Source organism: Leptonychotes weddellii, chromosome 11 (assembly GCF_054177405.1).
Source record: "Leptonychotes weddellii isolate Sample4059 chromosome 11, ASM5417740v2, whole genome shotgun sequence".
Classification (NCBI taxonomy): domain Eukaryota; kingdom Metazoa; phylum Chordata; class Mammalia; order Carnivora; family Phocidae; genus Leptonychotes; species Leptonychotes weddellii.
The window spans coordinates 90,908,206-90,921,537 of NC_138379.1; the positions used below are offsets into that span (position 1 = coordinate 90,908,206).

Below are 13,332 nucleotides of genomic sequence, written 5' to 3' on the forward strand. Positions count from 1 at the left end.
GTATCTTTCAGCTGCCTGAAACAGCATAATCTAAGACATGACGAGAAGAATGACCTAATACAGAGCTTTTAGAGAGCCTTTTTTCTTTTCCCCTTCATATCAGGCTTTCACCACCTACCTTTCCCATATTATTCTTACTTAGAAGGAGGAGAAATGACAGGTTCCGTCTGTCCGAGGTTCAGATCCCAGAGTTGACATTAAGTTTTAAATGATCTGCAGGCTTGACTGCATATGCGGATAGCGTAGTCATTCTGTTTAGACCAGTGGTCAGGCTGAGCTGGTCAGGCACCTAACAGTGCTAGCCCTTTAGTGTGAAGGAGCTGTGTGGAGGTGACATAGGGGGAGAGTTCAGGACTCAGAGTCTGGAGTTAGGCTACTTGGGATTACAATTTAGGCATTTCCACTTAGTAGCTGTGTGATTTTGGGAAAGTTTCTTGACCTCTCTGAATTCAGTTTACTCATTTTTTTTAAACGTTTTTATTTAAATTCCAGTTAGTTAATGTAGTGTAATCTCAGTTAAGGGTGTACAGTTTAGTGATTCGGCACTTGCATACAACACACCTTGTGCTCATCATCCTTCATCCCCATCCCCTGTTTCCCCATCCCCCCCTCCCGCCCCGTCACCATCAGTGTGTTTTCTGGAGTTCAGAGTTACAGCTCTAGTTTTTAATTCCTACTTTACAAGAAGAGTTTAAGTAAATTCTTCAAGTTCATGGCTAGTAAGTATCCAAACCAGAATTTTGAATCCAAATAGTTCGGCTCCAGAGCCCAGTCACTTCCCAGCATGCACTTCTGTACCTCTCAAAGATGAAAGACGAGGCGTACTTTCACCCTTTATTTTGTCATATGTCTATGTTGGATTTTTTTTCTAGAGTGAGCATGTAATTTGTATTTGAAAAAGTCTATTTAAAACCAGCCAGCTTAATTTGATGTCAAGTTCAAGCATTTAATTTTCTGCCAAATTGGCACATCCAGAAGTTAAGGAAAATAGCTGCATGAGGACATACCCACACACAATAAAAAACCCAGGATGATTCAATATAGTATTAACTTATTAAGTCTCATTCTTTAAAGATAGAAGGTAAGAGTTTTTCTGTTACTCTTTGTTGCCAGAGGTTTCACCCTTGCTTACGGAAGCAAATTTTGCAACTCAAAAGCTTAAAGCAAATCAGAATTTTCTTGCCTAAAATATTTTTAATGGGAAATGTCCTTTAGGCAGCATTAAATGGAAAGAATGGAAAGCATAAAAAACGTCTGCTAACTGCATCTGAACCAAGTCTGCTTTCCTGTGCACCACCCCTGGGCTACGTTATCTCCTGATTCTGCCCTTGCCGGTCCCTCCGCGGTCTGCTTGCTGCCCCTCTAACCCGTTCTCCGCAAGACAACCATAATGGGTTCTCAGAAAGTGAGACCAATCCTGTCCTAGGCCTCCTCCTCTAAAGTTCAAGGGCGTCCCGTGGTTCTTGGGGTAAAAGCAAACAGCTTTTAGGAGGCCAGGCGGCCCTGATCTCTGGTGGCTGGTGCTCCTCCTGCAGACCTTTGCTGACAGGCTCACAGGGCCTTTGCACAGGTTCCCCTCCATTACCTAGCTAACTCCTCGTCTTTCAGTGTGAGACTGCTGCAGCCTCCTCGGAGGGGCCTTTCCTGACCCCCACACTAGGGCCGTGAGCTGCTCCATGTGCTGGAAGCTCAGCGTCCCTGGCTTCAAGACCCTTATTACAGTAGTGATTTCACACGTATTCACATGGTTATTGGAACACCCATCTCTGATGAGATTATCCGCTCTGTGTGGGTAGAGAGTGGCCCTTGCTGCTTACCTTTATCCCCAGCAGCTCGTATAATACCTTTATTAAGTGAATAATATGATAAGCTACCGAGCCAACGTACTGTGTAAAGCAAAATATGAAAAGACAGCATCTTGGTGAGTGAATGGTGTTTGTTTTATCATTCTTTTCATTATTACCTGGTTAAGCTCGGTTTAGAAATGAAAAAAGAAAGATAAATTGTCACTTATTGAATATTGCCTACAGAATATGTATGCACCTGTATTTTATATAAGAAAAAAATAGTTTCTCAGTCTTCGCATAACACACGCTCCACGTAGGAATGGTAGTAGTCAGCATTAAATACAACTCTATTTTCATAACAACCGTGCATCTTTGTATCAGAGCATTCAGAGGATGTTGCCTCTCAACCTAAATTTACAGTAAAAGATGTTTTCAGAAATAAGTACTTATGAAATTGATAACCTACAACAGGTTCTTGAGGCAAATAGCTCTAAAACCTGTACAGAAGGCTCCTTAGTTTCACATTGTCTAGAAACAGTTGCACAGATCATTTAGAAAATCAGCCTAGAGGTGATCAGAATAAACCACATTTCCCGTCCATGCTTGAAGCCCATCTTGCTTGAGAGTTGCTGAGATAGCGTCTGTTGTTGCAGGTAGCAGTAGGGCTTGACCCTGATACGTAAGCTTTGATTCTGGATCAGTGTTCTGGTGTGGGCAGGTCAGGGGTTATCCTTCAGAATCCTCATCCGTGAACTTGAGCAAGTAAGCGTCCACGTTATCTTTTCCTTCAGCCTGCAGCCTTTTCTGAGAAATTGTGACTATCATCTCCGATGCGTTTACTGTGGCTTTTGTTTTTAAGAGTTAAATGTGTGTTAGCACATCATTTTGTCACCAGAAAGGCAGAAGGGACCTCTCAAGGCAGCCAGGGAGCCTGGCTAGAACACGAATGGAAACCACTGGGACTCCCACAGGATGTACAGAATAAGCAGGGGTTGTAAGTGCTAGGAAGGGAGCTTCCCAGACCACCTCCTCACGAGTGTGGAGGCGAGCACAGCCCCGAGGGACTGCAGCCGGTCCCGGAGCCCGGGTACCGGGTACCCCTCTCCGTGTGGGGCCAGCGGCCAGCGCCGTTCTCCACCTGCCTGTCCCTCTCCAGAGAAGTCGTGCAAGGACAGTTCATCAGTTGCCTTCTTAGCGCCCTCACAGGTCACCCCGCGGCAGCTTTGCCCAGCGCTGTCGTCCTGCAGCCCGCGCCTCCCCAGTTTACTCATGTGAGTGACGGCGCCCGTCTCACGGGGCTGTTGTGGGGATTCGGTGAGAAGAGCGTTCAGCTCAATATCTGGGAAACGGTAAATACTTAATTATGATGACAATGTCAAATACTTGTCCTTATGATGAAGTGTTTTGGGAAGGTTTTATCAATAGTTTTTCTGTCATGGTTGAGGTGCCATATTTTTAAAAATTAATTCATTAATCTTGATGGTTTTTTCCTTAAAAAAAAAGGACAAGTAAGTACACTGTTCTCAGCATTCCTACAGAATTATTTTTAACCATATTTTAGTAATGGGAATATTTGTATAATTTTAAAGTTTACATGGCACATTTACATATGAGCTCATTTTCCTAGCAACCGTGTGAAGATAGCAATGTAGGTGTTATTGTTCTAAATTTTATAGCTCGGGAAACAGGCTGAGAGCCGCTGGCTAGCTTGCACGTAGTCATACGAGTGGCCCTAGAACCCAGGTCTTCTCGTGGCTCGTCCGGGTTTAGTTACTTTGGATTCTTCGCTATGAGACTATTTGCTACTCTGGAATTAGTAGAAATTATTGCCTACAGACTGTTCTGATGTATTTCTGTTCTTTCTGTGTATATTTTCACTCTCTTTTTTGGCTTTCTCTTTTAGAATCTTTTGAGTTGGAAGAAATTTCACAAGCGGCTTATATCAAGTGCCTTATATTACCAAAGCAAAGGTCCAAGGAAGTCAGTGACTTGATTAAGATCTTACAGCTAGTTTGTAGGAGCAGTGAGACTAATATCTAGGTCTCCTGATACTTAGCTTATTGCTAGTTTTTTTTTTTTTATTATTTATCTTCTGAGAAAAATGGGGAATGCAGCCTGGATTCATTTGGTTATATTTTGTGTCCACCAATATAACCTTTAATTATGATGGGAAACATATACTTTTAGTCTCTTTTAAGTTTTTGCTTCAGATACAGGTATTTATTAAATGTATACTAGTGAGTTTATTATAGTTATATGATATATCTTTATCTCAGCATAGTGGATTAGGGACTATGTTTTATTCATGTTTTTACTTCCTACTATGTTTAACACATTTTCATATTCATAGTAAATATTTACTAAATATTTGTTAGATTGAATTTCATGATGGATGGTGCTGCAAATTGGTATTTTTTTTATGTGCTTTTAAAATATCTGAAAATTTTTCTTGTTAAAAATATTTTATTGTATCTCTAATTATAAGATTAATAAGACTATTGAAATAGAACATACCAACTAAAGATGATATTATATAAATATTTCTAAGATGTGAATTTTATTCATAACTGAATTCACTGAAAATTTTTATTCTTGTTTGATTTCCTTGATAAATGTTAACACAGAAGAATAAAAGTCTTCCTTTTTCTCTGAGATTTTTTTTTTCTCTGAACAATGTTAATATATTGGTGATTGTTCAGGAAATCTTCACTCTGCCCATCAGCATTTTATCAGTTTCAGAGATAACTCTGAACTTGTGTAGCTGGGACATTAACATAGGTATTAATGATAGTGGATTTCTCTTTGTGTAAATTGAGGACTTAGACTAACTTCCTTCACTAATTGCATTGTTCATTTTGAGCTCACAGACTATATAAAATAAGAAAAAGAGAGCAAGAGCAAAATAAACTTGAAAGAAAAGTGAATCATTGAGTTAACTAGAGATCTAGGTTTTGAAGTACAAAGTTTTTTAGACCTGTAAAGAAAGACCCATTATCTTAGAAGATTCTGATTGCTTAGTAAAGACAAACTTTTGAGATTTGAGTGAGACTGGAATTAGAGGATTGAAAAATCCTTTTTTTTCTTTAAACTTTTTATTAAAATTTAACACCTGCAGAAAAGTACACAAGTCATTAACTGTACAGACTGATCATTTTCCTGAAGTGAAAATATCCGTGTAATCAGCACACCTTTTGAGAAACAGAACATTATTAGCATCCCGAAAAGCTCCCTTTGTGGCCCTTTTAGTCACTATGCTCTTGTCAGAAGGGTGACCACTCTTCTGGTTTCTAGCACCAAAGTCAGTTTTCCCTGGAATCATATAGTAAGTACTGTGCTTCCTTTTGGTTCCTGCTGCTTGTGGTCCCATTTTCAGATTCATCCATGTTGTTATGTATAGCTGTAATCAATGAAAATCAATGATTTTCATTGCTGTATAATGGTCAATTTTAGGAATATATCATAATTTATGCTATATATCCATTTTACTGATGGTGAACATTTGGATTGTTTTCTAAGCTGGTATTACTGCAGACTTTTCCACTATGAAGATTCTTATACATGTATTTTGCAGTTTCTTTGTGTTTTTTGTTGATTATAGAACTGGGGTGATCTAAAGCAATCTTATTTTTGGACAAGGAAAATCAGGAACAGAGTTTTGACTTAAGTTAATTGCTTAGATTTCTTTATGCATATCAAAAGTGTGAGGTGTGTAGAAGAAATACAAGTGCTTAATAAAGTTTGTTGAGGGCCCTCAGATTTTCGTAGTTGGTAATCATGACTGCATAGAATAATTTGCTTTAATATATGTTTCAGTATTATCATCTGTAATTTCCTTATTTGTTCTTCATGCAGTATCTGAGGTAGCTTTTTCCCTGCTATGTGTGTACTTTTATTCTTTATTTCTGGGAATGCCCTGCCCATTCTTATCTTTGTTTATAGAAATCCCACTCATTGTTTTAAGCCTGGTCTGTAAAATGTTCCCTGACCTACCATTTAGAAATAATTCATCTCTCTCATTTTTCTATAATTACTTACATCTTTTTTTAATTTTTGTTACATAATATCCTTATTATTGGTTTTATACTCTTACCTTTATACTCCTAGATTGCAGGTTTTTTTTGTGGATAGCTTTATTTATTTTGGCCTTCCTCAGTCCCTAAAATCTGTACCTTGCACATATAGGTAGGTATATAAATAATATGTTGAGGGGCTCCTGGGTGGCGCAGTCGATTAAGTGTTCAACTCTTGGTTTTGGCTCAGGTCATGATCTCAGGGTCATGAGATTGAGCCCCACGTCGGGCTCTGTGCTCAGCATGGAGTCTGCTTGATATTCTCTCCTTCTCCCTCTCTCTCTGCCCCTCCTGTTTGTGCTTTCTCTCTCAAATCTTTTTTAAAAAATAAAAAAAATAATATGTTGAATTTTAAATGCACTTATGATTCTTATGTGTTCTGGGAAAAATATCTAATTTATACTTTAGAAATTATTATAGAAGCAATAAATACTAATTCTGTTATAACCACATGAAGAGTATAACTGACATTTAGTATTGGAATTTAGTTTCAGTAGTAGAAGATGGTGGCTTAAGCTGGTTGAGGAAGTCTTACCAAAGAATGAAGGAACAAGCTGAGAAACAGAATAGAAATTTTGAAGACATTGTGGCTGAAAGATACGGGGTGAGTACTGGTATTAATGAGATAGGTATTATATTTACAGTTATATGAGAAATAAGTGTCTTCAACTTTGTCAGTGTTTTGTGCCATGAAGCTCTTTTGAATTAAATGGATATTAAATCTCTACTCTATCGACTGCTGAAGCCATTGTCTACCTTTTTTATCATGTAAACTTCTGTAGCATATTTTTATTGACATGATGAATATGAAAGTTAAGTATGTACTATTTAAGTGTGTGTGTTTAATGTAAAAATAACATTTTCTCATTGTGAGAAAATTTAAATAATGCAGGAAATCATCCATGGCACACCTCTTGAGATAAACACTGTTGAAATTTTGATATATTTCAGAGTTTGTGTTTATTCCAGAGATTTTGTTATACTCCAGAGTTTTGCAATATAACAGGTTTTTAAAAAATATATTTTTTTTTAAATTTTTTTTTTTTAAGATTTTATTTATTTATTTGAGAGAGAGAATGAGAGAGAGAGAGAGAGCATGAGAGGGGGGAGGGTCAGAGGGAGAAGCAGACTCCCTGCCGAGCAGGGAGCCCGATGCGGGACTCGATCCTGTGACTCCAGGATCATGACCTGAGCCGAAGGCAGTCGCTTAACCAACTGAGCCACCCAGGCGCCCTAAAAAATATATTTTTAAAATAAATATATATACACACACACACTCTTAAAACAATGGAACCATAATATTTTACATGGTATTTTAGAACCAGCTCCCCCATTTACCATGTGTGGATAATCTTAGTATTTCATTAGTTAGTGGTCTTTTTTTTTTTTTTTTTAATTTCTAGAAAAAAGCAGGTTTAGAAAATAAGATTTCAAGAATATGGGCAGGCAAAAGTGAGAGAGAAAAATCATTCTTTTTTCAAAAGGAATCTGTGTTAAATTTTGATGTATACAGTTTCCCAGATTTTTTTCTGTTTGTTACATGCTTTTAAAATAGTTTTATAAAAGTAGGCTCATAAAATACATTCTCCTTTTTTCACTTACTAGTGTAGGCATAGTTGGATGTCAGTAAATATATACATTTTAATGACCTCTTAATATTTTAATATATATTTATATGGATTTACTGTGTATTTATTTACTTAATTGTCAGTGGAGGGACATTTATGTCTTTTTTTCCCCTGTTAAATACTATTGTACTGATAACCTTTGTTCAGTGTGTTTTGCATACTTATCAGGTTTTTTTCTTAAGATGAATTACTATAAACAAAATTGTTACTTTAAAGGATATAGACACTTGAAGTGAGATTATATATTGCCGAATTTCTCTACAGAAAGATTAACAAATTATATTTCCATTACAGTGACTCGTCTGTCACTTGGTTTTCAAAAGTAGGATTCTCATTCTTTTAGTCTGCTACTGTGTTTGACAAACAAATTTTTTTCATTGCTTTTATTTTTATACATTTGTTTTCTAGTGAATTGGTATATTTTTTCATATATTTTTGGCCATTTGTATTTTTAAGTGAATTGATTGTTGGTAACATTTCCCATTTTTCTTTTGGGATATTGATTTCTTTAAGATCTTTTAATAAGTCTGTTCACGTTTTTCTCTTAGTTTCATATTTGCTTTTGCCTTTGTTTATATTTGCTTGGGTAAGTTTTGAATATTGTTACCTAACAAAATTCTTCAGGTTTTTCTTTCATAACTTAATATTCTTGCTGTAATTCATTGAAAAGCCTTCTTCATCCCAAAATCATAGCAATGTATGTCCATATTTACTTTGAGTACTTGCTCAGTTTTATTTTTTATGCATATCTTTAATCTTTCTGGAATTTATATTTGTGTATGTTGTAAATAGGCTTCTAACTTTCCTTAAGTCTTCAAATAGTTGTTTATAATATATTGAGTAAATTAATCTTTTCCCACTAATTTGAAATGACACATTTATTATATATTAACTTGTCTCTTGTAAAATAAGTCTGTTCTTTTACTCTCAAATCTGCTCTATTCATTTTTCTGTTATTTCCTGGAATTAGTATCATACTCTTAGCATTATTGTAGTTTTCAGTAACTCATGCACATTGCAGATAAGTAGTGAACACCTACTATGTGACAGGGTAGGTCTTTTTTTTTAGTTATTAAAAAATTAGCTCTTCATTCTTACATTTCTTTGTTGTTGTTAAATTTAGAATCAACAGAAATAAACAGCTCAACAGAAATAAACATTTTCCCAAAATTCATCATAAATTTACAGATCTCTTTTGGAATTTTGATTTAAATTTAGCTAAATGTATTGATAAATCAGGTATGATTAATATTTTTATAATGTTGAGTCATCTCCTCCTAAAATACTGGATATTTCTCTATTCAAGTTTCATTTATGCTCTTCAGTAAATTTCTCTGTGCAGTTGTTACATGGGTCCTTAAGGTTTAAAAATTTTTTTTTCCAGTTGTGTATTGAATCTTTTTTCCTTCATGTTTTCAGGCTTTCTGTTGGTGCTAGAATGCCAATTTTCTAAACTCATGTCATTAAATCTAATTTTTTAAATTGGGTCCTCTGGGAAGATAGTTATATGCAAATGATGATTACTTTTGCTTTTTCTCCTCAGTATTATGAAAATAGATCTTATTTGTCCTCTCGAAATAGAATTTCAGAACTTTGATAAAAGCACTGGAAGCTAGTTTTCTTGTTTTTCCATTTAAAATGCCATTATGAAAACACGTCTATTAGTATCAGCCTCATAGAATTGTTGCGCGCATTAATAAAAATTTGAGTACTTTTCATGAGCCAGACACTGTTGAAGTGCTTCATGTATAATTAATTCTTCTACTACAGCAGCACTATTATTCTTGTATTGTAAATGTGGAAACTGAGGCACACAGGGGCTGACTACCTTCACCACAATTAGATGGTCAGTCAGTAGATTCAAACCTAGGTGCAATCTCCTGGGACTCATTTAAATGATGTAAAGTAGGTCATATAATGAGCATTGGATACATTGTGGTCATTGCTGTTTTTGTTGTTTGTATCATTACGATATTTTATTGAATCTAAGAAGCCACTAAGTGTAGACACACCATTATTTCATGTCTCAAAAAGGAGGAAAAAAGTTGCCTTTGAGGTAATGCTTTCATTATGAAAATACCCCCACCATCATTTCTGTTCTATTCATGTTGTTACTCAATTTAAGAAACATGTTAAATCTACATTTTTAAATTATTAAATAAAATGAAATGTTATGGATTAGCTCTGCCTAGGCTAAGATAATAACTTCAGCACGTTCTAATCCCCCATCTCACCTCTCAGATTTTGTTGAAATAATTTGAAAAAAAAATTTTTAAGTTTTTATTCAATTTCCAGTTAACATACAGTGTAATATTAGTTTCAGGTTACAATATAGTGATTCACTTCCATATAACACCTGGTGCTCATCACGACGGGCGTGCTCCTTCATCCCCATCACCTGTTCCACCCATCCCCCCGCCCACCTCCCCTCTGGTCACCATCAGTGTGTTCTCTAGAGTTAAGAGTCTGTTTCTTGGTTTGTCTCTCTTTTTTTCCTTCCTTTGCTCATTTGTTTTGTTTCTTAAATTCCACATATGAGTGAAATCATATGGTATTTGCCCTTCTCTGACTGCCTTATTTCACTTCATAATACTTTCTAGCTCCATTCATGTCATGGCAAATGGCAGGATTTCATTCTTTTTGATGGCCGAGTAATATTCCATTGTATGTATGTGTATACACACACACACACACATACAGTACTGCCTGTGTTTTCTTTTAGGATTTTTATGGTGATGTGAGCCACATGTTCTTTATCCATTCATCAGTCGATGGACACTTGGGCTGCTTCCATAATTTGGCTATTGTAAATAAAGCTGCTGTAAACATCAGGGTGCATGTATCCCTTTGAATTAGCACTTTTTTATCCTTTGGGTAAATATCTAGTAGTGCAATTGCTGGATCATAGGGTAGTTCTCTTTTTAACTTTTTGAGGAACCTCCATACTGTTCTCCAGAGTGGCTACACCAGTTTGCATTCCCACCAACAGTGCAAGAGGGTTCCCCTTTCTCTGCATCCTTGCCAACATCTGTTGTGTCTTGTGTTGTTAATTTTAGCCATTCTGACAGGTGTAAGGTGGTATCTCATTGTAGTTTTGATTTGTATTTCCCTGATGATGAGTGATGTTGAGCATCTTTTCATGTGTCTGTTGGCAATCTGTATGTCTTCTTTGGAAAAATGTCTATTCATGTCTTCTGTCTATTTTTCAATTGGACTATTCATTTTTTGGGTGTTGAGTTTTGTAAATTCTTTCTATATTTTAGATACTAACCCTTTATCAGATATGTCATTTGCAAATATCTTCTCCCATTCCATAGGTTGCCTTTTAGTTTTTGTTGAATGTTTTCTTTGCTGTACAGAAGCTTTTTATTTTGGTGTAGTCCCAGTGGTTTGTTTTTGCTTTTGTTTCCCTTGCCTCAGGAGACATACCTAGAAAGAAGTTACTACGGCCAGTGTCAAAAAAGTTACTGCCTCTGTTGTCTTCTAGGATTTTTATGGTGTCATGTCTCACATTTACGTCTTTAATCCATTTTGAATTTATTTTTGTGTCTGGTGTAAGAAGATGGTCCAGTTTCATTCTTCTGCATGTGGCTGTCCAGTTTTCCCAACACCATTTATTGATGAGAATTCTTTTTCCCTTGGATATTCTTTCCTGCTTTGTTGAAGATTAATTGACCATATAATTGTGGTTCACTTCTGGGTTTTCTATGATGTGTCTGTTTTTGTGCCAGAACCATGCTGTCTTGATGATGACAGCTTTGTAATAGAGCTGGAAGTCCGGAATTGTGATGCCGCCAGCTTTGCTTTTCTTTTTCAACATTCCTCTGGCTATGCGGGGTCTTTTCTGGTTCCATACAAATTTGAGGATGATTTGTTCCATTTCTTTGAAAAAAGTGGATGGTATTTTGATGGGGATTGCATTAAATGTGTAGATTGCTTTGGGCAGTGTAGACATTTTAACACTATTCATTCTTCTAATCCATGAGCATGGAATGTCTCCATTTCTTTGTGTCCTTTTCAATTTCTTTCATTAGTATTTTATAGTTTATAGAGTACAGGTCTTTTTACCTCTTTGGTTAGGTTTATTCATAGGTATCTTACTGTTTTTGGTGCAGTTGTGAAAGGGATTGATTCCTTAATTTCTCTTTCAGCTGCTTCATTATTGGTGTATAGAAATGCAACAGATTTCTGTACATTGATTTTGTATCCTGCAACTTTACCGAACTCGTTTATCAGTTCTAGCAGTTTTTTGGTGGGGTCTTTCTGGTTTTCTGTGTATAGTATCATGTCCTCTGCAAATAGGGAAAGTTTTACTCCTTCCTTGCTGATTTGGATGCCTTTTATTTCTTTTGTCTGATTGCTGTGGCTAGGACTTCCAGTATTATGTTGAATAAAAGTGGTGAGAGTGAACATCCCTGTCTTGCTCCTGACCTTAGAGGAAAAGCTCTCAGGTTTTCCCCATGTAGGATGATATTACTTGTGGGTTTTTCATATATGGCCTTTATTGTGTTGAGGTGTGTCCCTTCTAATCCTACTTGTTGAGGGTTTTTCTTTTTTTTTTTCTTTTCTTTTTTTGTTAATGTTAGTCACCATACAGTACATCATTAGTTTTTGATGTAGTGTTCCATGATCCATTGTTTTCGTATAACACCCAGTGCTCCATGCAATACGTGCCCTCCTTAATACCCATCACCAGGCTAACCCATCCCCCCACCCCCTCCCCTCTAGAACCCTCAGTTTATTTCTCAGAGTCCATAGTCTCTCATGGTTCATCTCTCCCTCCGATTTCCCCCCCTTCATTTTTCCCTTCTTTCTCCTAATGTCCTCCATGCTATTCCTTATGTTCCACAAATAAGTGAAACCACATGATAATTGACTTTCTGTGCTTGACTTATTTCATTTAGCATAATCTCCTCCGGTCCCATCCATGTTGATGTAAAAGTTGGGTATTCATCCTTTCTGACGGCTGAGTAATATTCCATTGTATATATGAACCGCATCTTCTCTATCCATTCATCTGTCGAAGGACATCTTACGAATGGTTGTTGTACTTTGTTAAATGCTTTTTCTGCCTCTGTTGGAATGATCATATGGCTCTTATCCTTTCTTTTATTAATATGATGTATCCTGTTGATTGAGTTGTGAATATTGAACCACCCTTGCAACCGAGGAATAAATCCCACTTGATTGTGGTGAATTGATTTTTTTTTAATGTATTGTTGGATTTGGTTTGTTGGTTTTTTTTTTTTTTTAGAATTTTTGCGTCTATGTTCATCAGAGATATTGGCCTGTAGTTCTCTTTTTTAGTTGTGTCTTTATCTGGTTTGGGTATTGGGAATGATGGCCTCATAGAATGAATTTGGAAGTTTTCCTTCCTTTTCTGTTTTTTGGAATAGTTTAAGAAGAATAGGTATTAAGTCTTCCTTAAATGTTTGGTAGAATTTGTTTGTGAAGCCATCTTTTTGATTACTGATTCAGTTTCTTTGCTGGTTATCCATCTGTTCAAGTTTTCTATTTCTTCCTGTTTCAGTTTTGTTAGTTTATATGTTTCTAGGAATTTATCCCTTTCTTCCAGGTTGTCCAGTTTATTGGCATATAGTTTTTCATAATATTCTTGTATGATTGTTTGTATTTCTGTGATGTTAGTTGTTATTTCTCCTCTCTCATTTGTGATTTTATTTGTTTGGATCCTTTCTCTTTTCTTTTTGATAAGTCTGGCTGAGATTTTATTAATTTTTTAATTTTATTAATTTTTTCAAAGAACCAGCTCCTGGTTTTATTGATCTGGTTTTTTTTTTTTTTAATTTCTACATCATTTATTTCTGCTCTAATCTTTATTATTTCCTT

General features: G+C 36.0%; 1 protein-coding gene across 2 annotated transcripts in view; it reads left to right on the forward strand.

Moving 5' to 3' along the window:
• The window catches only part of CWF19L2 (CWF19 like cell cycle control factor 2), a 122,513-nt gene that overhangs the window by 19,938 nt on the left and 89,243 nt on the right, over nt 1-13,332 (forward strand). For both annotated transcript variants that reach the window (XM_081799556.1, XM_081799557.1), the window contains exon 7: nt 6,346-6,461. In XM_081799556.1, the coding sequence (XP_081655682.1) occupies nt 6,346-6,461 (116 nt within the window). The remainder of the gene's footprint in view (nt 1-6,345; nt 6,462-13,332) is intronic.